The 23,309-nt window shown below is 42.4% G+C and overlaps 4 protein-coding genes across 4 annotated transcripts in view; all 4 read left to right on the top strand.

The window, feature by feature from the left end:
• Positions 1-23,309, top strand: part of LOC144474801 (26S proteasome non-ATPase regulatory subunit 6) — a 262,460-nt gene that overhangs the window by 65,122 nt on the left and 174,029 nt on the right. The gene's annotated exons all lie outside the window — the stretch shown is intronic.
• On the top strand, positions 100-6,369 carry Muskelin (muskelin 1). Its single transcript, XM_078191149.1, has 12 exons — positions 100-309; positions 534-603; positions 753-895; positions 958-1,162; positions 1,235-1,427; positions 1,510-1,745; positions 1,819-2,099; positions 2,173-2,353; positions 2,431-2,631; positions 2,711-2,902; positions 2,968-3,210; positions 3,306-6,369. Exons 1-12 carry the CDS (start codon positions 137-139, stop codon positions 3,546-3,548), a joined length of 2,361 nt encoding a protein of 786 aa, XP_078047275.1. The 5' UTR covers positions 100-136; the 3' UTR covers positions 3,549-6,369.
• Dhc62b (Dynein heavy chain at 62B) lies at positions 6,370-21,362 on the top strand. Its single transcript, XM_078191151.1, has 32 exons — positions 6,370-6,633; positions 6,689-6,871; positions 6,949-7,322; positions 7,603-7,849; positions 8,180-8,578; positions 8,784-8,994; positions 9,055-9,328; positions 9,406-9,786; positions 9,932-10,025; positions 10,103-10,257; positions 10,314-10,599; positions 10,651-10,812; positions 10,864-11,075; positions 11,203-11,320; positions 11,415-11,655; positions 11,739-11,985; positions 12,040-12,448; positions 12,509-12,984; positions 13,055-15,350; positions 15,411-16,012; positions 16,102-16,388; positions 16,454-16,707; positions 16,772-17,564; positions 17,631-18,376; positions 18,433-18,786; positions 18,860-19,326; positions 19,395-19,552; positions 19,613-19,862; positions 19,936-20,341; positions 20,398-20,661; positions 20,751-21,147; positions 21,226-21,362. Exons 1-31 carry the CDS (start codon positions 6,547-6,549, stop codon positions 21,099-21,101), a joined length of 11,784 nt encoding a protein of 3,927 aa, XP_078047277.1. The 5' UTR covers positions 6,370-6,546; the 3' UTR covers positions 21,102-21,147; positions 21,226-21,362.
• Arp6 (Actin-related protein 6) lies at positions 21,159-23,151 on the top strand. Its single transcript, XM_078191150.1, has 3 exons — positions 21,159-21,435; positions 21,506-22,477; positions 22,552-23,151. The coding sequence occupies exons 1-3, from the start codon at positions 21,362-21,364 to the stop codon at positions 22,679-22,681; spliced, it is 1,176 nt and encodes a 391-aa protein (XP_078047276.1). The 5' UTR covers positions 21,159-21,361; the 3' UTR covers positions 22,682-23,151.

The following is a 23,309-nucleotide window of genomic DNA, read 5'->3' as shown; positions in this document are numbered from 1 at the left end:
GAACAGGCAAGGACAATATAATACCGAGTCACAGAACCAGGTAAAGTTCCTCGGCCTAGGACGATTGAACTTCAGATGTGTATTATACCTGCGACGGAACCGTTACCTCACCGTTTACCTGATCATATTTTCTACCATGGCGTTCCTTTGCCGATATTGTGCCTACGAAGAATCGCCCTCATACGCTGAGTGGTTGGAGAGCTTATGTCATTTGCGTAACATGGCGTCCAACGAAAATAGCGATTCTCGGAAAGTTTTGGAGTTTAAAATCTACAAGTACTCCAGCTTCTCGTCGTCCTATGTGCCAGAGTAAGTATCTCTCAATCAGAAAATAGTTCGCTGGCAAATACAAATTTGCAATTATAAGCTGAACGAACGGGTGTTCGTTGCAAGCGAATATCTCTAACCTAACGTAACCGCTACAATGTAAAACGAGCACGTTACATACGTGGTGTTATTAAAGAAATGAACAGTCAGATCGCACCGGATTTACCAGGATATTTTCAATTAACATGTCTTACTTTTTTTCGTAGAAATATCCTCATCGACAAACCGTCGGATCAGACATCGCGGTGGTCGTCGGATATTGACAATCATCCACAGGTAAACATCAATTCAAATTCTAACGTTTCATACGTGTTTGTAATTCAATACATCATTCTAAACGCTTGAGATTATCTTAAATAGTGATATCCTTTAAGATTCTTGCTTAATGTTGGTAAAATAATTTAAAGTTCTTATCCGTTGTTTAGTTTCTTATTTTGAAGTTGCAATGCCCATCGATTGTGAAAACAATTACATTTGGAAAATACGAGAAAACACATGTGTGCAACATAAAAAGGTTTAAAGTGTACGGTGGCTTGGAACCAGAGAACATGATGGAACTGTTAGAAGGGTGAGTCAGGAAGTTACGACATAAAGGTATACAGATAATAAAACTGTCATTATCTTTTTCAGCGGATTAAAGAATGATTCTATGTCTGAAATGTTTGATGTAAAGCATACATTAGGAAATGGGGACAATTACTTTCCAGTTAAATATATAAAGATTTTACCATTGCAATCATGGGGTCCCAGTTTTAATTTTTCTATTTGGCATGTACGATTAACTGGAACTGACGATCCTAAAATAGTTAAACCTAGCATCGAATGGTTCAATATGGTATGTAAAAGAACATATTTTCTCAAAATGTTGCTGCTTTGTTTAAAGGAACGATCGACCGTTTTGTTTCAGTATCGTCAGAAAGAAGTAATAAGACTCTGCATGAAGCACTTTAGAAGATTCGAGCAACCAGAAATCGTGGAAATGTTACAAAGAGTTACAGGGGTTTCATTGGAGGATGGTAGACTAACTATGTTATACGATTTGCTAGTAACGAAAGGGGATTATTTGCAAGTTGAACAGTTTATAAGTAACATTGTGATGAGTAAGTTTTCATCTATTCCTTTGCTATGAAGCAACAAAATAAATTTCTACAACCTTAGAAAGTAGTTCAATTTCCATTACAGTGGGCCTTTTAAACGATTACATTCATGCCCAAACCTACAGAGCAGTCTGGACAAAATTGTCGACGGACGTTCCAAAACCTGGGATGAGAGGCGGTCATCAAATGGTGCTTGATCCTACTGCAGAACTCCTGTACCTCTTTGGGGGGTGGGATGGAAATAAAGATCTTTCAGACTTGTGGGCGTACAATATAGCAACCAACAAGTGGACCATAATTTGTAGAGACGCAGAAGCTGAGGTAAGCTATAAGACGCCAATTGTCGAATGGGTGATGCGTTCTTATCGATCATCTCATCTATTATCGATAATAGAATGGACCGAGCGCAAGATCCTGTCACAAGATGTGTCTGGACCCCAAACGTCAACAGCTTTTTATTTTGGGAAGGTATCTGGATACCCAGTATAGAAATTTGGAGAATTTGAAAAGCGACTTTTTTGTTTACGAAATCGCAAAGAATAAATGGACCCAAATATCGGAAGACACGGAGGCCGTGGGTGGGCCGGAGTTAATTTTTGATCATCAAATGTCTATGGATGTGGAAAAGCAAACGATTTACATTTTCGGTGGCCGTGTTGTCGTTTCTCCGAACATGTAAGTTTTATTAACGTGTAAATAATCAGCTCATAGACACATTACCATATTAAAACGTTTCTTTAATCAACAGTTCCGAGGAATACGAGTACCGTATGATACCAAACTCAACCGAGCCAATCTTTTCTGGATTGTACTCGTATAACGTTCTCACGAGTACATGGACCAAATTAGCCTGTGACATTGCAAGGCCATGTCCTCCAAACGTACCAACTATTCGATCCAGAGCTGGCCATTCTATGCTCTTTCATCCAGTACGTATTGGAATATTTCCTGAATAATGCTCGTCACTTAAATATTATAAAAATAAAACTTTTATGATCTGTTGCAGGGCTCGAGAAAATTATACATTTTTGCAGGTCAAAGGGGCAAAGAGTATCTCAGCGACTTTGTTACCTATGAAATTGATACGAATCATATAGAGCATATAAATTTCAATGACTCTAATACAAGAGATAACCACGTGCCAGCAGCTGGTTTCACGCAGAGGGCTACGATCGATCCCGAATTAGGAGAAATTTATGTTTTGTCGGTTCGTCTCCGAAATGTTTGATCGGCGGGTAAATCTCTACATGTACCGTATTAGGTTTTTTAGTGTTCTCTTCCCTCAGGGTTTGAGCAAAGACAAGGATAAGAGGGACGATAACGTGCAGAATTCTTTTTGGATGTATAATATCAAAAACAACAAATGGTCCTGTATCTATCGGCACGAGAATGTCGGAGAAAAGTATTGGAATAAAATGCAAGACTTTGTCCCGTGTCCGCGATTCGCGCACCAGTTGGTCTATGATCATGTGAAGAAGGTAAACATACTCTTCCAGGAAACCGTAACTAAAAATCATGGTTATCATTAATATTGTTTTCTTAGGTACATTTCTTATTTGGGGGAAACCCGGGAAGATCTTGTGTCAGAAATTTGCGACTCAACGATTTCTGGCAGTTAAAGTTGCGCAAACCATCCCAGGAGGAGGTCGTGAAGAGGTGCAAACTACTGATCAGAAAGCACAAGTTTAAGGAGCTGGCAATGAGTAGCAGCGTTGAGGCACTCGAGTATCTTCAAACTCAAGTCTCGGAGATCATCGATCACAACGACATGGAACAGACGAAAGAGGTATTGAACATATTATTTATCAGTAACGGGTGATAGTACCGTTTTTATGAATGATTTTTCACATACTGAACTCTATACTCACTTCTTCATTACAGTTTCAATTGTTAACGTCTATTCTATTCAGAGAACAGAACTCGGTATTAGGAGAGGCCATGAACTCGAACAGTTCAGCAAACTTGTTATTCGAGAATTTCTGTCACATGACCGGGTCCATGTACGCTCAAAACGGCCGCGATGTTCACACACTAAGAACCGAGTTATACGACGTACTGACCGAATTCTTTTCTGAGTCATTGACACAACCGCGCGCAAATCTAATCGATCTGTTGCCATTATGAACCGGCATTGACCAATAGCCCGTCGAACAACGCCACTGAACACTCACAGAAAAGCAAAGAGAGATTCCGTTTGTTTTCTTGCGATGGTGTTTACCATATGACAGTGAAATGTGATTTTATCTTTAAACAAAAAGAAAAAAAAAGAAGGAAATCATTATTTTTATATAGTGTAATTCTTTGTATCGTTTTATGAAGAGAGAGAATTTACACAACATATACTATACACGTACGAGCTAACATATATTATACATATTCATAGATTCAATCTAATTTCATTTGCGGAAAAACAGTTCAACACAGAGAATTACGCTAATATATACTTCATTGTGATACTTTTAAGTAAAGACTCGTCTAATAGAGTAAACCTATATAACATATATTACATATATGGTATATAAGTTTAAATCTTTAGTATGGAGTTTTCGTTTGCACTGATCTGTTGTAATTGTTCTTACTGTGTTTCATAACTATTTCATGTAACCTCTAGTTATTATTCCATGGAACACGATCAATGTTTTTCTGTAGCGTGTTGTATTATCTATAAACCTAGCCTTATTTTGTACCCCATACGTTCTGGTTAGTGTGGCAAGATGCATTTATAATTTTCTGCGAATAATAATTTATTTTATCAGATAACAAAATTCTCGAAACAAAAATTTAGTCCTCAGTTGTGTCCTACGAAATATTTTTCATTGTCAAGCAATGGGTAAGAAAAAGGCTCCACAGATCTTCATGAAACGAAAACTTGCTCTATTAGACGACATATTAGAAATCATATATATTCTTCTATTTTGCTGGCTTCGCCCTTTTCACTATTTCAAATATTTTATACAATTTATAATCGCATCTGAGTAGCTGCAGCTTAGTATCGAGGAAATACCTCATGAGAGAAAACTTTATAAACTGATGATAAATCCCGTGATCGTGAACATACATAACAGTAACGCGAATTATCTCTAATCTTCCTCATCCTTACTCGCTACTCTTAGATCGTACTATTTTTTTCAAGGATAATGTATCGTCGGTTTAATATTCAATGCCACGGACACAAATATAAGATATAAATATTCCGTTGCTTGTATGATAGAAATTTGTATGATGATCGCCTCGTTGCGCAATTTTTCTTTTTATTATCTATACGATATACATGTATAAATATATAAATACATTTACAATAATAGAACTTAATATAGTAGAATCTATAATGATATAGATGCATATTGTGTTCTACTATAGTAAGTGAATAACTAAAGCCTTCATTATTGTTATCGATTGTTTATACTGTAAGCGTTATTCGACGACACTCGCGGTATCGTGCATCAAACGTCTTGTATATAGCATCGCTTTGCCGATATATCTGTTGTAAACGGTTATATTTCTAGTTTCGTTGTGGATGTACAACAAGAATGTCGGACAGAATGAGTTTGAGAGAGAGAGAGAGAGAGCCTGATGCGTGGAAAAGTGCGCGAAATTCAAATAGCATCCTTGTATATAGAACTATTTACTCGTCGGACAGACGAAGCGATTGTACAATTCGATTATAGGTTAGGGTAGTGCGAAACTTTGTAAAAAAAGACGATGAGAACTCGAGGCAAGATAGATTAGAATAAGCGATGAAATCGAGTAGCGACAGTTTCGTAAATTGATCTTGCTGGAGAAGATCATTTGTCGCGAGACTTGTCTGTAAGAAAGGCTGTTATAATTGTTGCTGGCATATTGGTGTACTAGACAAGCTGTCTTCTATGTTTATCTGTCGCGTTCGAATATTGACGAGTAGATTGCGAACATTTCAACGACTCTAGCAAGGTCAACATAACACGCATACACACACACACACATAAATTGGGCTGAGCCTTAGGAAATCGCGGTTAATTTAAATCTTGGACAAGAATGCGCTGTAAATGCGTGATGTTCGCAATCCGCTGACATGTTTGGACACATACATTGTATAGTTCTTCTACAAAATATACTTCCACCGTGGTATGATGTATGCACACATAAACACATCTACGAGACACACACTCACACACAGACACATACGTATAACGAGATACCAGATATCAGAATTGTCTCAGGATTTTATCTCATCGTTAGATTATCAAAATCGACGAGAACGTTGGATAAGAACTGTAATGACGTGATATTCGAAGTTCTAGTCAACTAATGCGCGATTACTGGAAGCATCATCGTCGAGAACTGATCGGACTGAACACGGCGAGCGCACGATTTCTAACGACTTCAAATTATTATTAATCATACACAGTCGCTGCGCGCTTTATACTTCCATTGTATTTCTACGAACCATTCGCTTCTACCGAATTATTTTTCATTGATTACTTAAAGTCGGACTGCGGATGTTTATGCATACATAGGTAATATATCCACGTGGCAGTTAACAAATAATAATATCGAACGGTTCTATTAGACTCCATAGAAAATAATTTTGTTAAACTATATTTAGACTTTTACCATGTGTACTGAATGTTATACGAACGTGTTGTTGCTATAAACGCGTAAAATTCGCAGTCTCTCCGTCACTCCGTTCTGTGCTGTTCGAGGAACCGAAACATCGACTCCGATCCTACCAGTTATACGTTAAAAGGAAAAAAAGAAACTAAACCCTGTATTATCTGTCGTTGCCTATTGTTATTAAATGACAGATTGGAAACATGTGAAACCTGCGAGCGGCCTCCTTTGCGAACAGCACGGTCGTTTTCCAGACAACATTTTTCCTTATTTACTGGCAAACTTTATATCGTTGTAACATTTAGACATAATCATCAATTTTTATGTTCAAATATAACCGTTTCGTTAACGTCGATCGAATGCAATTTATTCAAATCCCTTTAACATTTAATTATCGATCGTCTATCGAGCATCGCTGTTACTTCAGCGGCTATATTCAGTTCAATCTTTCATATTGTATATTGTACCCGACAGAAAAAGTTCGACGCGAGTTTAAAAGCAAAGAAATTAATTCAGAAAGATTCAAATAAGAATGGAAGATGTTGGAGAAGTTTCAGATGCTCCGCCGGGCGCAACTGGATTTAAAACATTACCAGAAAACACGTTTAGGCTAGAAGAGGTATGGAATAGCGATCGCTTAAAAATTTTTCGATACTGTGATTTTGTTCTTCAAGGTTGATATGATGAAAGTGCAAGGCATGGTGGAGTTCAAGACCAGAATATCAAAGATCGACCACGAGAAACATCCGCACGATTGTCAGATCGACCATAAATGCATATTGGAACAACCGCAAAGCTTTTACTTCGCGAGAATGATGGATTTCGCAGAGAGATTGCCCGAGAATAGCATGGCCCCCGTATGCGATTTCGTATTTTGCGCGGTCGACATTAGAGTGCGTTTTGCCAACGTATTGTTCTCATTTGAATCTTACAGGAATGGGAGGAGAACATCCGTGGTTTGATAGCGGATCGGTTACGGTTGAAATATGTCGTCACTTTTGAGGAGCAAATGAACGATGCGAAGACACGTTACGAGCGGGTGATGCACGAACAAGCGGTGAAACGCACGATCGCGATAGAATGCGAGGAACCGTGCAACGAGAACCTGGTGCCAATACCGCCGTATAAACTAGCAGGACGAACGAACCTTTATCCGAAATACTTGAGAAACCGTTGCGTGATAACAAAGAAATTTTATTTACCTCACAAGGTGATGAGAAACATAATCGCTAGGGCGTGCTTACTGATGCCGCAATGGATATGCGACTTCGGCCGTTACCGAGAACTGGGATATCTCGATTTCAACAGGTTGCACACTTTTGTCACATTTAGAGTCACATTTAATCTTTCTGATATGGTTGTTCGAAAAAAATCATTATCACGTCGTGCTCCATTTACAACATGCCGGCATGAAAAGAAAATGGCACGCGCAGTAACGTTTTCGCGCGCAAATGAAACTTTATAGATTTTATTATTCACAGAATCATATCCTTTCGCACGATCGCGGGTAAATCGAGACTCGACCAAAATATTTCACGATCGAACAATGCTAACTAAAGATTTCTGCTCATCGTGCGATATGTTTAAGGTTCCTGGACTTAGTGGAAATGGATACGAAAAAAGGCGCGCTCGGCGTCACCGGCACCTACTACGGTGACATCGTACGATTGATCTCTCAACCGCGTTATCTCTACGATGTACCCCCACTCACTTTACCCGATTTCCTCAATTGTGCAGACAATTTGCTCGGCTTGCAAGTCGTCAAATGCATGATAAACACCATCGAACATCTGCTCGAAGTCTTTAGCGACTGGATCACCGTTCCACTATTGAAAGTAAAGCTTTTTGTTCTATCGCGGTTGTTTCTCAAAGGGCATCGTTACCGATCGAATAAATTTATACCCAAAACCACTAACCAGGTATAAAAATGCATTGATTACCGGACTGAATCTCTTTTGTGTCATTTAGGGTCGATAATTTATGATAATGCTCCTGTATTTTCATGATCGATCGATAAACCTTTGATTATTGACCATATTGATTCATCACAAAATTTATGCCACAGTCGGTCTATTTCTACATTTAGTCTATGGTCTGAATCAACGAGACTTTAAAAAATATCGAATTACTGAACGACAAATAATGTTTTTTTATGTTTACCGCAGCTACAACTTAGATGCGAAGGGAACGAGCTGTTTCTGAAACCGTCGATTCAGGAAATTTGTCTTTTTTTCCACGACTTTATGGAACAGATCCGGAACGTTGGACAGCAATTACCGACCCTGTCATCTTGGGTCAATGTAAAGTCTTACTCCGACCACATTAAAGTCATATTACCTGAATGGTTTTTGAAAGAAGCTTACGAGCGGCTCTCTCTTATTCTGGACGAGACTTATCGGCCGTTAATTGATTACGTTGAGGACCTGCGAGAACAGTTTCGATTCATTTTTGATCCAAATACGCTGGACGATTTCGTAGCCTTCGCTCGTTCTGGGACTCGGTTTCAGGAATGCGTGGACAAGGTAGAAGATTTTAATCGTGTCATTCGAATGATTCATGGCATGGTGAGTAAATGATTCTATTTCAATCGTTGTTTTCTTCGAACAAATTTAAAACTACAATATAAGACGATCCTCGATTAAAATTATTTGCGCGCCATCTTAGTCTGTCGCGTAATACTTTTACACGCTTTTCAAAATTCAAATTCAAACGTTCGAATCTTTCGCGCTTATCAGAATAGAATAGTTGACAGAAAAAAACTTATTACAGCCGCAACACGAATACTTCTCTGTAGGATTCATCGATCAAACTGCCGCAAAAGCGGGTCTCCTCGAAAGCACAGAAGCTGTGCGTCAATCAATCATTGCGGAACTGGTGGAAACTCATTGGTATTTCAATGTTGAAATCTGCGATACTTTCGAGACAATAAAAAAGCGAGCTTTAAACATACCAACCACTACTAAAGAGTTGCTCGAATTAGGTAACTATTCTACGCTAAAAAAAACTTTAAGACCAACAATATAATGTCTTAAAATGTTAGGCGAGTACATGTTAATGGCTGCGTCAACGATGATGAGGTCGCTGGAAGAGAAGATTACTCTGTCGTTGCGCATGATGGCAGCCCTAATCGAAATGACCGCTTTGTCGAAAGACCACATGGAATTAAACAACACCACCATACACTGGTTGAAGCGTATCCGACCTATATTCGAGCAAAACAGCGCGATGTATGAACAAGTCAAATACGAACTGGAAGAGAAGCTTCATAACAGGGCTGAGCTTTTGAACAAGGATGTCGAGAACGAATTTCCCAGGTGAAAAAATAAATAGATGTTTAACATTAGCCATACATGGGGAAACTATATTGCTATTATCCGTTCATCGCTTCTAGATTAGAAATTATGAACGACATGGACGACGCGACACGTATCTGCGAGTACATAGAATACATGAGGAAGTTCGCGCGCGACTTAGATCGTATGGATGTTAGGGTGAAATGGATCAATGACGAAGAGACATTGTTCAAGTATCCGCTTTCCCAGTATCCGCGGATCAAAGAGCTCAAAGACAACATAATGCCGTATTACGATTTAATTTATCGCGGATACCAATGGCAGAGACATCTCGGTGTTTGGTTAGACGGGCCGTTCGAGTACTTGGACTCATCCGATGTTGAGGCCAAGACCACCGAGTATTTCAGCGACTTCACGAAGATCAGCAAGCAGTACAGAACGAGGATCAAAATGGAGCTTGCGACTAATTATCCGTACGGGTAAGAAGTACTAGATGTATTGATATGTACTTTGACGACGGAAGCGAATCTTTTTAGCTTCTTTTGACAACGGCGACCAGTGGCGTACCGATGAATCCCTTTATGTCAGCTATACCCTTCGACTCAAAATTGACCAATGATTCAGTTTCGCAGGTTCGCCGGATGATGCAGATCCCTTCCAGCAACCGGCACCCCTTACGCTTTGCCACCAGCTGGTCGAGAACATCAAGTGGTTTAAGGTGATCCTCTATTCGTGAAAGACTTTGCACAAGAATTAACTATCTCGGCCGTTTTCCAACGAGTATTTATCCATCAGCATTACGTGCCTCTGTTGGTGGTGTTTCGCAATCACGCGTTGAAGCAAATCCACTGGGACGACATGTCTGCGGTGGCCGGGTTCGATTTGACTCCCAACGCGGGAACAACCTTCCGAAAGATTATCAATATGGATTTGATGGAAAACTTAGAAAAGTAACAAGATATTAGTGATCAGGTGGGACAATTGTTAAAATTTCCTTTTGTCGTAGATACGAAATGATAAGCACAAGCGCGTCCAAAGAACTGATGCTCGAAGAATCATTGGCAAAGATGATCGCTGAATGGGATGATATAATCTTCTTCACCGTGTTGTACAAGGACACTGGTGTGAACATCTTGGCGCAGCTGGACGACATTCAGGCGCTTCTAGAAGAGCAAATCGTGAAAGTTCAAGCAATGCGAGGATCCGCATTCGTTAAGCTCATAGAGGAGCAAGTGAAAGATTTCTATATGTTGCTGCTTCGAATACAATCAACCATCGAGGAATGGGCCAAGGTATTTTTTTATTTGGCCGTCTTCGATCTTTGTTGAGATTTCCTGCTTTAGGTACAAGTACAGTGGATGTACCTGTTGCCGATCTTTTCGAGTAAGGATATCGTGGCACAGCTGCCCGAAGAAGATATGCTGTTCGTTCAGGTTGACCGAATATTTCGGAGCGCCATGAACAGTGTCGCTAAGGAACCCCACGTGCGAGAAACCGCAGGCTCCGTAAGTCAAAGATCAATTGATTGAAAGCGATACGATCACCTAATTTTCTAGGTAGGCCTTTTAGAAATCATGCTGGAAGCGAACACCTTAATGGAGAAGGTAAACGACGGCGTACTGAATTATTTGGAGAAAAAGAGGCTCTACTTTCCACGATTCTTTTTCCTAAGCAACGACGACATGCTCGAGATACTATCGGAGACAAAGGAACCCTTGCGTGTTCAACCGCATCTCCGAAAGTGCTTCGAAGGAATAAACAAGCTAGGGTGAGAAACGGTCCTGTTCGGAAACATTTGGCGATAGATGGTTTGATCTCTGCGTGTATAACGTCGTTCATCGCTAAAAGATGAAAAAGCAGATTTTCTACTCCAAGCAATTGATCTCTGTCCGCAGGTTCGATGATCAGCTAGAGATCTATTCAATGTTCAGCGAGGATCACGAGGAAGTGGGGATGCAGGACAAAATTTCAACTAGCGCGGCGAGAGGCTGCGTGGAGCGGTGGCTTGTTCAGGTATACAATCATTTTTAATGGAGGACGTCTGGAAAGAAGCTACCCTCAATACAACGATGTAAAGTCAGAATTTGTATGCTATGCGTTGTTTTAGGTGGAGGAGCAAATGGTAAAGTCCGTGAGACACGAGATTCTGATGAGCTATCGTGATTACGAGGTGAACTTGCGGACAGTATGGGTGCGCATCTGGCCGGGTATGGTTGTTCTGTGCGTCTCTCAGATCTACTGGAGCATAGAGGTTCAAAACACTCTCATGACGCATATGCAGTCGACGATGGAAGCGCTTTATGAGAAACTGATGAAGCAGATTCTCGATATGGTCAATCTAGTCAGAGGTGTTGTTGTTGTTCTTGAAAGTTCTTAAATACTGGGTAAGACGACCACGTGTATCCCTGCTAAGCGGGTTGTCATCCCTCAGGGCAGCTGACCAAACAGAATCGGACCACCTTGAACGCTCTGATCACGCTCGACGTGCACGCTATGGACGTGGTAAAATCGTTGATTGTCAAGAAAATCACGAACGAGACCGACTTTGATTGGTTGTCACAGTTGCGTTACTATTGGGAGGACGACGTATTTGTCAGGATCATATACACAACGGTGTCATATGCTTACGAGTACCTCGGAAATACCCCTCGCCTTGTTATAACGCCTTTAACTGACAGGTAAGCATTGCCAGGTTAACGTACGAATGAAAGATTCAGGCCGGTTATCTGCAGATGTTACCGAACGTTGGTCGGTGCGTACTCGCTTCATCTGAATGGTGCACCGGAAGGTCCGGCGGGTACAGGGAAAACTGAGACAACCAAAGACTTGAGTCGAGCACTGGCCGTACAATGTGTCGTCTTCAACTGTTCCGAAGGTCTTGACTACAAAAATATGGGCAAGTTCTTTAAGGGTCTTGCTTCATGCGGGGCGTGGTCTTGCTTTGATGAGTTCAACCGGATCGATTTGGAAGTGCTATCGGTGGTGGCACAACAGATCCTCTGCATCGTGCAAGCGGTGCGGGGCAATTTACAGACGTTCGTGTTCGAGGGGACCGAACTGAGCTTGAACCCAGCTGTTTACGTCTGCATTACGATGAACCCTGGCTATGCAGGTCGCTCAGAGCTGCCTGACAATTTAAAGGTGTGTGAGTAATGACGCAACTGTCGTCATCCATATTTTAATTGACGTCGTTTGTCATAGGTGCTCTTCAGAACAGTGGCTATGATGGTCCCTGACTACGCAATGATAGCAGAGATATTCCTATACTCATCTGGGTTCAGCACCGCTCGAGAACTCTCCACGAAGATCGTTACCACGTACAAACTCTGTTCGGAGCAGCTGTCGAGTCAATCGCATTACGATTATGGGATGCGAGCGGTGAAGACAGTGCTGACTGCCGCTCAAAATATCAAGCTACAATTCCCCGACGAAGATGAATCGATACTTCTGTTGAGATCAGTGATCGACGTTAACCTGCCCAAATTCTTGGCCCACGATGTGCCCCTATTCCAAGGAATTGTGTCCGATCTATTTCCCGGACTGGAGTTGCCGGCGCCAAGCTACGATACGCTTCTCAAAGCCGTACGGTTGGTCGCTGAGACTCGAAACCTGCAACCGGTCGATGGTTTTTTGCTGAAGATCATACAAACCTTCGAGATGATGATCGTCCGTCACGGGTTTGTTACGGATTGTCTGGACGATCAAAATTATGTCGACGATATTTACGTCGTTTGAAATTTTTAACAGGTTCATGCTGGTCGGTGAGCCATTCGGTGGAAAGACGTCGGTGCTGCGTACGTTAGCTGACGCGTTGACTATGATGTACCAGCAGGGTGACGAAAACGGAGCGGTGACCAAGTATTTCACGATCAACCCGAAATCGGTCACTCTCGGCCAGTTGTATGGATTCTTCGATCCGGTCTCGTCCGAGTGGACGGACGGCGTTTGCGCCGTAGCCTTCCGTAATTATTGCACCGAAGACACACCCGACCGGAAATGGATTATCTTCGATGGACCTGTGGACGCGGTGTGGATCGAGAATCTTAACACCGTCTTAGACGACAACAAGAAGCTTTGCCTGACCTCTGGTGAGATCATGCAGATGTCGGGTACCATGTCGATGATATTCGAGGCGATGGACCTGCAGCATGCTTCACCGGCCACAGTGTCCCGCTGTGGAATGATTTACATCGAATCACGAGTTCTCGGCTGGAGGCCATTCGTTCGCTCCTGGTTGGACAAACTAAACCCGGAGTGGGCCGACGGTTTTCTCGACAACATCAATGAGATGTTTGAATGGCAGGTGGATCCTTGCTTAGAGTTCCTTAGGAAAAAGTGTCGCGCGATGATCACCGCCGGTCAGATCCACCGAGTCGTTTCGACGATGATCCTATTTGAAATGCTGATGGAGGACGCGGTCGAACAGAACCCGAAGACATTCGAGCAGTTCATATTGCCTTGGTTACAGGCCACGATGGTGACGGCGTTAGTTTGGGGCGCGGCCGGTACCCTCGACTACGACTCTCGGTCGAAGTTTAATGCGTATTACCTGTCTATGTGGAAAAATGAGCTGCCGGAGCATCCAATGCCCGAGTACCTGGCTGAAAACCTAATCTCTTTTCCTGTCGACGATATGATTCACGACTGCTTCTACACGTACCGCGGCAGAGGTGCGTGGAGGCGTTATGTGGACGTCGCCAGACAAGAGGAGTTTCTCGACACCGGAAGCATCGTTCAACTTACGATCCCCACTATCGACACCGTGAAGTATCAGACTCTGTTCGAGAAGCACGTGCGTTGTCGCCAAAGATTCCTTTTGTACGGCGAGACCGGCACCGGGAAGAGCGTTTATATCAAGGATTTGTTGATGAATCAACTGAGTGAGACAGAATTCTTGCCAAATTTCATTAGTTTCACGCCCTACATTACAGCCGCGCAGACTCAAGAACTGGTTGTGTCGAAGCTGTACAAGAGACGAAGGAATCAGTACGGTCCGCTAGTTGGCACCCAATGCGTCGTCTTCGTGGATGACGTGAATATGCCAGCGAAGGAAATTTACGGTGCACAGCCAGCCATTGAGCTGCTACGGCAGTTCTTCGACCATGAGGTTTGGTTCGACCTAAAGCAGCCAGAAATTATCAACGTTTATGATACAATGTTCGTTTGCGCGATGGCACCGCCGGGTGGCAGCCGGCAGGAGATCTATCAGAGGTTTCTCAGACACTTCAACCTATTCAGCATCAGCACCTTCACCGAGGAAACCATTATACGCATCTTCACCAACATCGCGTTCATCGGGCTACAGCGACACGGCTTCACTACTGCTGCCATGCCCTGGATCATGGAGATCGTGAACGCAACCATGAACATATTTCAGAATGCCAGAGACCAACTAAGACCCACTCCTACCAAGTCCCATTATCTGTTTAATCTGCGGGACTTCTCACGAGTGATCGTTGGCTGCACGATGATCAGAGAAGAATCCGTTGACTCGAAGGCAGTCTTCGTGAGGCTCTGGGTCCACGAGATCTTGCGAGTATTTGGCGACCGTCTAATCGACGACGGAGACCGACGTTGGCTCTTCCTAAAGATCAAAGAAACGGTCGGTAGTACCTTGAAGGAGCAATTCGACGCGCTGTTCCAATATCTGCCGAAGTTCGACGACGAGCTCAACGAGAAGAGCTTACAAAGTCTGATATTCGGCAACTTCATGGATATTGACACGATCCCGGCCGATCGCCGGTACCAGGAAGTGCTGTCGATGGACGAATACCTAGAAGTGGCCACGTCCTGCCTCGAGGACTACAATCTCACGCATAGACACAAGATGGACATCGTCCTGTTCCGTTACGCGCTTGAACATCTTGCCAGGACATGCCGGATCCTGGTGATCCCCTGCGGCAGTCTGCTAATGGTCGGCGTGGGCGGATCCGGTAGGCAATCCCTAACTAGACTCGCCGCCAACATGATCGGTCACGGAATTTTCCAACCGGAGATGGGTAGTGCGTACGGCTTGCAAGAATGGAGAGATGATATTAAAAAGGTTTTCTGTTACTAATCTAATCTTTTCAGACTTGTTTAATTAATAAGCATCGTTGCACAGGTGCTGATGAATTCCGGTAGTTCGGGCAAGGACTATGTGTTCCTGCTGACCGAAGGGCAGATCAAGGAGGAGATGTTTTTAAACGACATCGATAGTCTCTTGAACTCCGGTGAAGTACCGAATCTGTTCACCATCGAGGAAAGGCAGGAAATCATTGAGGCGACCCGCTTGGCGGCACAGGGTGGCAATCGAAATTTGGACATATCGGTTCTCGCTGTCCTCGCGTTTTTCGTGAATCGTTGCAAGGAAAGGCTACACATAATGCTTTGCTTCAGTCCTGTTGGAGACACATTCAGGATCAGATTGCGAATGTACCCGAGCCTAGTCAACTGCTGCACGATCGACTGGTTCGACGTGTGGCCGGAGGACGCCCTGGAGCGTGTCGCTTTGCGCAGTACCACCGACATCAACGTCGAAGAACAAGTCAAGGTGAACGCCGTGATCGCTTGCAAGTTTTTCCACGTTTGCGCCAAGGATATAAGTGCACGGTTCTACAGCTTGACCGGCAGGCAAACTTACATCACCACCGCTAGCTTCCTTGATCTCATTCATACTTACGCCGAACTGATGAAGGAAAAACAAGTGGAACTTACGCTTGCCAGGTTATTCGTGGTCAACTTCTTGTTTAACGTTAGCACTATTCAAAAGAACACTAATAATGAATTCTGCTTAACTCAGTTTTGGTTTCCAGAGATCGATATATAAACGGACTGGACAAGCTGCAATTCGCTGCCGAACAGATTGACATGATGAGGGTAACACTGTCAAAGCTGCAACCGGAACTAGAAATATCCGCGAAAGAAACGGTAGCAACCATGCAAAAAATCGAGACCGAAAATGTGAGCGTTGAGAAGGCCCGGTTGTTAGTCAAAAGAGACGAGAATATGGCGCACGAGCAGGCAGAGATCTCGATGAACCTGAAGACGGAGTGTGAGGCCGATTTGGCAGAAGCAATGCCAGCCCTGGAAGAAGCCATCGGTACGTGTTTGCATCCTCGTCGGAGATTTTCGATTCTATATTATATTCTCTTTCTCACATGGCAGCTGCTCTAAATACCTTGAAACCGGCTGACATAACAGTCCTGAGGACCATGAAAAGCCCTCCTGCTGGTGTAAAACTTGTAATGGCGGCAGTCTGCGTGATGTTAGACGTACCGCCAGTAAAGGTCGAAGATCCAGCTACCGGTAAAAAGGTGCTGGACTATTGGGGACCCAGCAAACGTATATTGGGAGATTTCCGGTTTCTAGAGACGTTGCGCCAATACGACAAGGACAACATTCCAACCCGTATAATGCAGGTATTTCGGAGGCTCTTAGATTTGGTATTAAAGAGAAGATATGATTCTAATCGTTCGTTTTTAGGAAATCAAATCGAAATACTTGACGGACAAGAGCTTTGAGCCGAAGATAGTAGCGAGAGCGTCGTCGGCGGCCGAAGGCCTTTGCAAATGGATCAGAGCGATGGTTCTGTATGATGAGGTGGCGAAAGTAGTTGCACCGAAGAAGGCGAAATTAGATGCCGCGCAAAAGGAGTACGAGGACACGGTTGCTTTTTTGAAAGAGAGACGCGCGATGCTTGCCGAGTTGACCGAGAGGCTGGCCATACTAACCGAGAGACTAGAGATAGCTCTTGCTAAAAAGATAGAGCTCCAGAACGCGGTGACTCTCTGTCGGAACAAACTGATCAGGGCGGAAAAACTGATCAACGGCTTAGGCGGCGAAAAGAGCCGCTGGATGGATGCAGCGGCTAGCCTTCAAAAAGCCTACGATACTTTACCCGGTGACATTTTACTCTCCTGCGGCATGATAGCATACATGGGACCATTTACGACCAGCTACCGCATTGAGAGCCTAGAAAAATGGCTCACATACGTCAAAGGTCTCAAAATACCTTGCAGCAGCAACTATGAATTTGTAGAGATCCTCGGCTCCGAGATCAAGATCAACTCTTGGAACATTTTCGGACTGCCTAGAGACTCGTTCTCGATAGAGAACGCCATCATTATGGACAATTCGAAGAGATGGAGTTTATTCGTCGACCCGCAGAGTCAAGCAAACAAGTGGATCCGCAATATGGAGAAGCAAAACGAGTTGGAAATTGTCAAGCTGACGGATGCGAAATACATGAACATCATCGAACAGGCTTTGGAATATGGTACATAAATGCGGAATATATTCATTTCAATCGCTTATTAATTTTTAATTAATTCACTTTTATTAGGCAAACCGGTACTTATAGAGAACGTACTGGAAAATCTGACGCCAGCTCTCGACCCCATACTCACAAAGTCGATTTACAGAATGGGAAACATGTGGTTCATTAATCTCGGGGAGAAAGTGATCGAATATAATATACGGTTCAAGCTGTACATGACAACGAAGTTGCGGAACCCGCACTATCTGCCGGAGGTATTTAACAAGGTGACGCTGATCAACTTCGCATTAACAATGCCTGGACTGGAGGATCAGTTACTGGGCATCGTGGTAGCGAAGGAAAGGCCGGATCTGCAAGAGAAACGAGAGTTCCTGATCGTGCAGAGTGCCGCTAACAGGAAAGCCTTGAAACAGGTGGAGGACAACATTCTGAAGACGTTGTCCGACTCCGGTGCGACTATTCTCGAGGATGAGGACGCAATCGAGATCCTCGACTCGTCCAAGATCCTTTCTATCGATATCTTAAGAAAACAATCGGTCGCAAAGAAGACCGAGATACAGATCGAGGAGTTTCGACAAAGCTACAAGCCGATCGCAAAACACAGTTCTGCGTTGTACTACACCATCACTGATCTACCGAATATCGATCCGATGTACCAATACTCGTTAATCTGGTTTATCAATTTGTATGTAAACTCGATCGACACCGCAAATAAGAGCAAGATTCTTGAACGGCGACTCATGTTCCTGAGGGAGACCTTTACTTACAATCTGTACCGCAACGTCTGCAGGTCCTTGTTCGAGAAAGACAAGGTAAATAATTTTCATCGAACCTTATAAGTTCAAATTTCAGTTTGTTCAACCACCAGCTCCTGTACTCGTTCATGTTGTACACGACAATCCTGCTGACGGAAAACGCGATCACCAGAGAAGAGCTAACGTTCTTTTTGACCGGTGGCGTCGCGTTAGCCGCCGTCCCGGAGAATCCGATGTCAGCTTGGCTCCCGGACAAATCTTGGACCGAGATCTGTCGTGTGCGCCCGTTACCAGGATTCGCCAATTTCCAAGAGAGCTTCCTCCGTAATGGAAACGAATGGAAACGGTACTATGATCTAACGAATCCGGAAAATGCATCGATGCCGGAACCGTGGGAGAAAACCCTGACGCCATTCCAAAAGCTAATCGTCGTCAGGATGATTAGAACCGACAAAGTGACAATCATGGTAAGAGGACATCTCTCTTGATTACCTGCTTGGAACGAGAGAAAGAGAGACAATAGTTTGTGACTAATTACAGATCCAACGGTTTGTCCAAGATGGAATGGGATTGAAGTTCGTCGTACCACCACCATTTGACATCTCCAAATCGTTCGCGGAATCGAACTTCTTAATTCCGTTAATCTTCATTCTCTCTCCGGGCTCCGATCCGATGGAGGCACTGACGAAATACGCAGAGAATATTAGTTTCATGGAGAGATTCCATTCGATTTCGTTGGGACAAGGTCAAGGGCCGATTGCTCGTAAATTGATCGAGCAAGGTCAAATCGAAGGAGAATGGATATGCTTGCAAAACTGCCACTTGGCTGCTTCCTGGATGCCCAGCCTGGAGACCATCTGTGAGAACTTCGATCCCTCAAACACACACTCGAGTTTTCGCCTTTGGCTGACCAGCTATCCGTCCGAACACTTTCCCATCACTATACTACAGAACGGTGTGAAAATGACCAACGAGCCGCCCACCGGATTGCAAAACAACATTATGAGGTGATTGTGCTTTTTCAAACGAAGCATTCCAATCAGAAATAGAATTCAAAGTCATCGGAAATTACCAGGTCTTATAAAGCCGAGGCAGCTAGGGACCCGAGTTTCTTCGACACGTTTCCTAAGAAGAAGAGAGCCTACTCCAAGTTACTTTATGCCCTCTGCTTCTTTCATGCTGTGGTACAGGAGAGACGGAATTACGGAGCGCAGGGCTGGAACATAAAATACGGTTCGTCAGAAATCAATTGAGTCCATTGAAATCACCGTTTAAACGAATGTTACATTGCAGGCTTCAACGAGTCCGACCTGCAAATATCTGCCCAACAGCTGCAATTGTATATAAATGATTACGTCGAGATCCCGTTTAAAGCGATCCTGTATTTGACTGGCGAGTGCAATTACGGAGGAAGAGTTACGGATGAAAGGGATCGCAGGTGTTTGAACACTATACTACAAGACTTCTTCAACTTGGATGTGATCACAGATACGAATTATTCATTCGCTCCAAACGCTGGCCCAGAATACGCTCTACCAAAAAAGTACTAACACTTTCTTAAAATCCATCTTCACGAGATGCAGAATTAATTCTGTTCATTCTTTTGTTACAAATAGACACGAATATGATGATTACATCAAGCTGATACAAGGAATTCCATTGAACCCACCACCCGAGACACTCGGTCTTCATATGAACGCAGGAATAACGCGAGACCTCGAATTAGCCAACATATTCTTCGGATCGATGTTGCTGATGCAGGGAACCGGGACAGTGGGTGATACTACCAAGCAGGACGAAATACTGCTCAATATGAAAAAAGACATATACGATAGGTTGCCAGTATTGTTCGACATTGAAGAAGCCGGGAAACGATATCCGGTGATGTACATAGAATCAATGAACACGGTGTTGATACAAGAGCTGGAGAGATATAATACTCTGCTGCACGAAATGCGGCAATCTCTCTCCATGCTTGAGAATGCAGTCAAAGGATTAATAGTGATGACTCCTAATCTCGAGGTAATAAAATGTTTCAATGAAAGAGCGAGTACACCGATACGAATAATTTTGTACAGGATCTAGGTGTTCACATCTTAAGCTCGAGGATACCACAATCGTGGATCAAAAAGTGCGCCTACCCGAGCTTGAAGCCATTGCCAAGTTTCATCAACGATTTCCTGGATCGATTAAACTTCTTCCGAAATTGGTTGATGTTTGGAATACCGAAGACATTCTGGATATCTGGTTTCTCTTTCGCACATGCTTTCCTTACGGCGACCACGCAAAATTTTGCGAGAAAGTACAAGATACCAATTGATAGGATTGACTTCGAGTTCAAGGTTCAATTATGATGTATATTTGTGATTTTTAAAGCCGCCAATTCTCGGCCGTATTTTTTTACGAGGAAATTGATCTCGCGGTTAAACAGGTGCTCCCAGCGTATGAATTGGACGAATCTCCGGTAGATGGTGTCTATATTTATGGAATGTTCTTAGCCGGCGCTAGATGGGACATGCAAATAATGTTACTCGAAGAGAGTTATCCGAAAATCTTATGGGATCGTATGCCGATCATATGGACGAGACCAACTCACATGGACTCGATAATAATTGGTCCACGATACGAATGTCCCCTTTACATCACTTCTGCCCGTTTCGGTATACTGAAAACAACCGGTCATTCAACGAATTATGTAATGCCACTGTTATTAGACACCAAGTATCCTGTTAGTCACTGGATAAAACGAGGCCTCGCTTTGCTGTGTCAGCTAGACAATTAATGTCGCAAAGACAGCCGATATACAACAGGTTGTGTCACTTGACAGGGTACGTATATGATTTGGTAGAGGGAGCCACATGTCATGCACACCGTCGGTAACATAACACTATTATGGCGCTTTATAGAAGCTCTTTAAATCTTTCGGAAACAGAAACATGTAAATATTCTAAGCATCGAATGAAGTTTGATTAACATTTGCAAACTTATGAGGAAGGAAAGGAACGGTCACATTTTTCCTGACGTTTGATTTATCTTGTAAATATGAGCGGTTCAACATTTATTCTTGATAACGGTGCCAACACCGCAAAAGTTGGGTTAGCTTCTGACAACCCAAAGTAAGTCTTACAATGAATTTAAAAGATACTATGACTATTCTTGAGAGAGATTTCATACTTTTATTTTTAGATTAGTTCCTAATTGTATAATGAAAGCGAAAAGCGAACGACGGAGGCCGTTCGTCGGGAATCAAATTGAAGAATGTCGAGATGCATCCGGTCTCTTCTATATACTACCCTTTCAGAAAGGATACCTTGTTAATTGGGACGTCCAGAAAACTGTATGGGATTATGTATTTTCGAAAGAATGCTGCCCCGTAAACTTGAGTCACTTATCTGTAGTTGTGACTGAACCACTGTATAATTTTTCCACTGTTCAAGAAGCTATGACAGAAATATTCTTTGAAGAATACGAGTGCCAAAGTTTACTGAGAATTAATCCAACCACTCTTTCTTGTTACCGATATAAATCGGGAAATCCCAACACAAAGTGTTGCATAGTAGTTGACAGCGGTTATAGTTTTACCCACATAGTACCCTATATAAATGATGTCAAAGTAAAAGAAGGTATCAGACGCATCGATGTGGGTGGAAAGCTTCTCACCAATCATTTAAAAGAGATAATATCTTATCGCCAACTGCATGTTATGGATGAAACTTTTGTAATAAATCAAGTGAAAGAGGATTCTTGTTTTGTGTCGCAAAACTTTTTCAAAGACATGGAAATTGCTAGAAATAAATTGGAGAATAATCCCATAGTCAAAGATTACGTTCTGCCGGACTATACGACGTTAAGACGAGGTTTCTTAAAAAGTCCCGAACCTCCTAACGAACAGCAAACTCTACGATTGAGTAACGAGAGGTTCGCTATACCAGAGATATTGTTTTACCCATCTGATGTTGGTATTCGACAAATGGGTATACCAGAAGCAATTATGGATTGTTTGAAATCGTGCGACGAGGAAACGTGGCCTCATCTATTGTCCAACATTGTTCTTACAGGTGGTAATGTAAAATTTCCAGGATTCCAAGAAAGAATTTATACAGAAGTTAGAAGCCTTGCTCCTGCAGAATTCACGATAAACGTTTATTCGCCTGAAAAGTAAGTTTTCTATAATTATTTATTTATTACTGTAGAAATTATTGATTTATATAACTTATCATACATTCTTTCAGCCCAATCACATACGCATGGTACGGTGGTAAAACATTATCAGAAGATCCGTCATTTTCAAGTCTTTTAGTTACAAGGGAGGAATATGATGAAGAAGGGCAAAATCTTTGTTTTGAAAAATTCGATGTTTAATCATAAAAAATATCACGAGTACAATTAATGTATTTTTAACTCAATATTTTTCCTAACGATGTCTGATTATTCTGAATCGTTATTATTTAGTTTTCAAATTATAATTTATTAGTCCACTATGTTAAAAGGTCTGATGCGTCATCTATGGATAAATTCTCGAGCTATTGATCGATTACATAACAGTATCAGCACTTTGTCATTTTCTTTCAATGTTGTCAAATGGTGAAATATAAATTGGATACTGATAGGAAATAAAATTTTATTACAGTCTGACTAAAAATAGATGTCATTGAATCGTCATAGTTGCTGTTTGTTGTATTTATATTTGGCATTCAGTTTTCATATGAATTATTTTGTATATATAATATATGCATGGTAATGTGGATAAAAAATAATATCTAAAAGAATTATGAAACAATTCTATAGAGAAATACAATGTACTTATTGTCCGGAAATGAAATAAATTTTTTATACAAGTACTTTCTTTGTTACAATATTTGTTAGGTCTATGAGCAGAGCCCAATCTAAGCTAACTCGAATAATGATGCCGTGATTCAAGCAAGTTAACTTCCGCAACAGTGCTGCAGAGGGCACCACTTTACAACCATAAAGATAGCGTCGTATCCTT

This window comes from Augochlora pura, chromosome 9, assembly GCF_028453695.1.
Source record: "Augochlora pura isolate Apur16 chromosome 9, APUR_v2.2.1, whole genome shotgun sequence".
Classification (NCBI taxonomy): domain Eukaryota; kingdom Metazoa; phylum Arthropoda; class Insecta; order Hymenoptera; family Halictidae; genus Augochlora; species Augochlora pura.
Note: the sequence above shows the minus strand (reverse complement) of the source record. Positions and strands in the feature narration are given on the sequence as shown.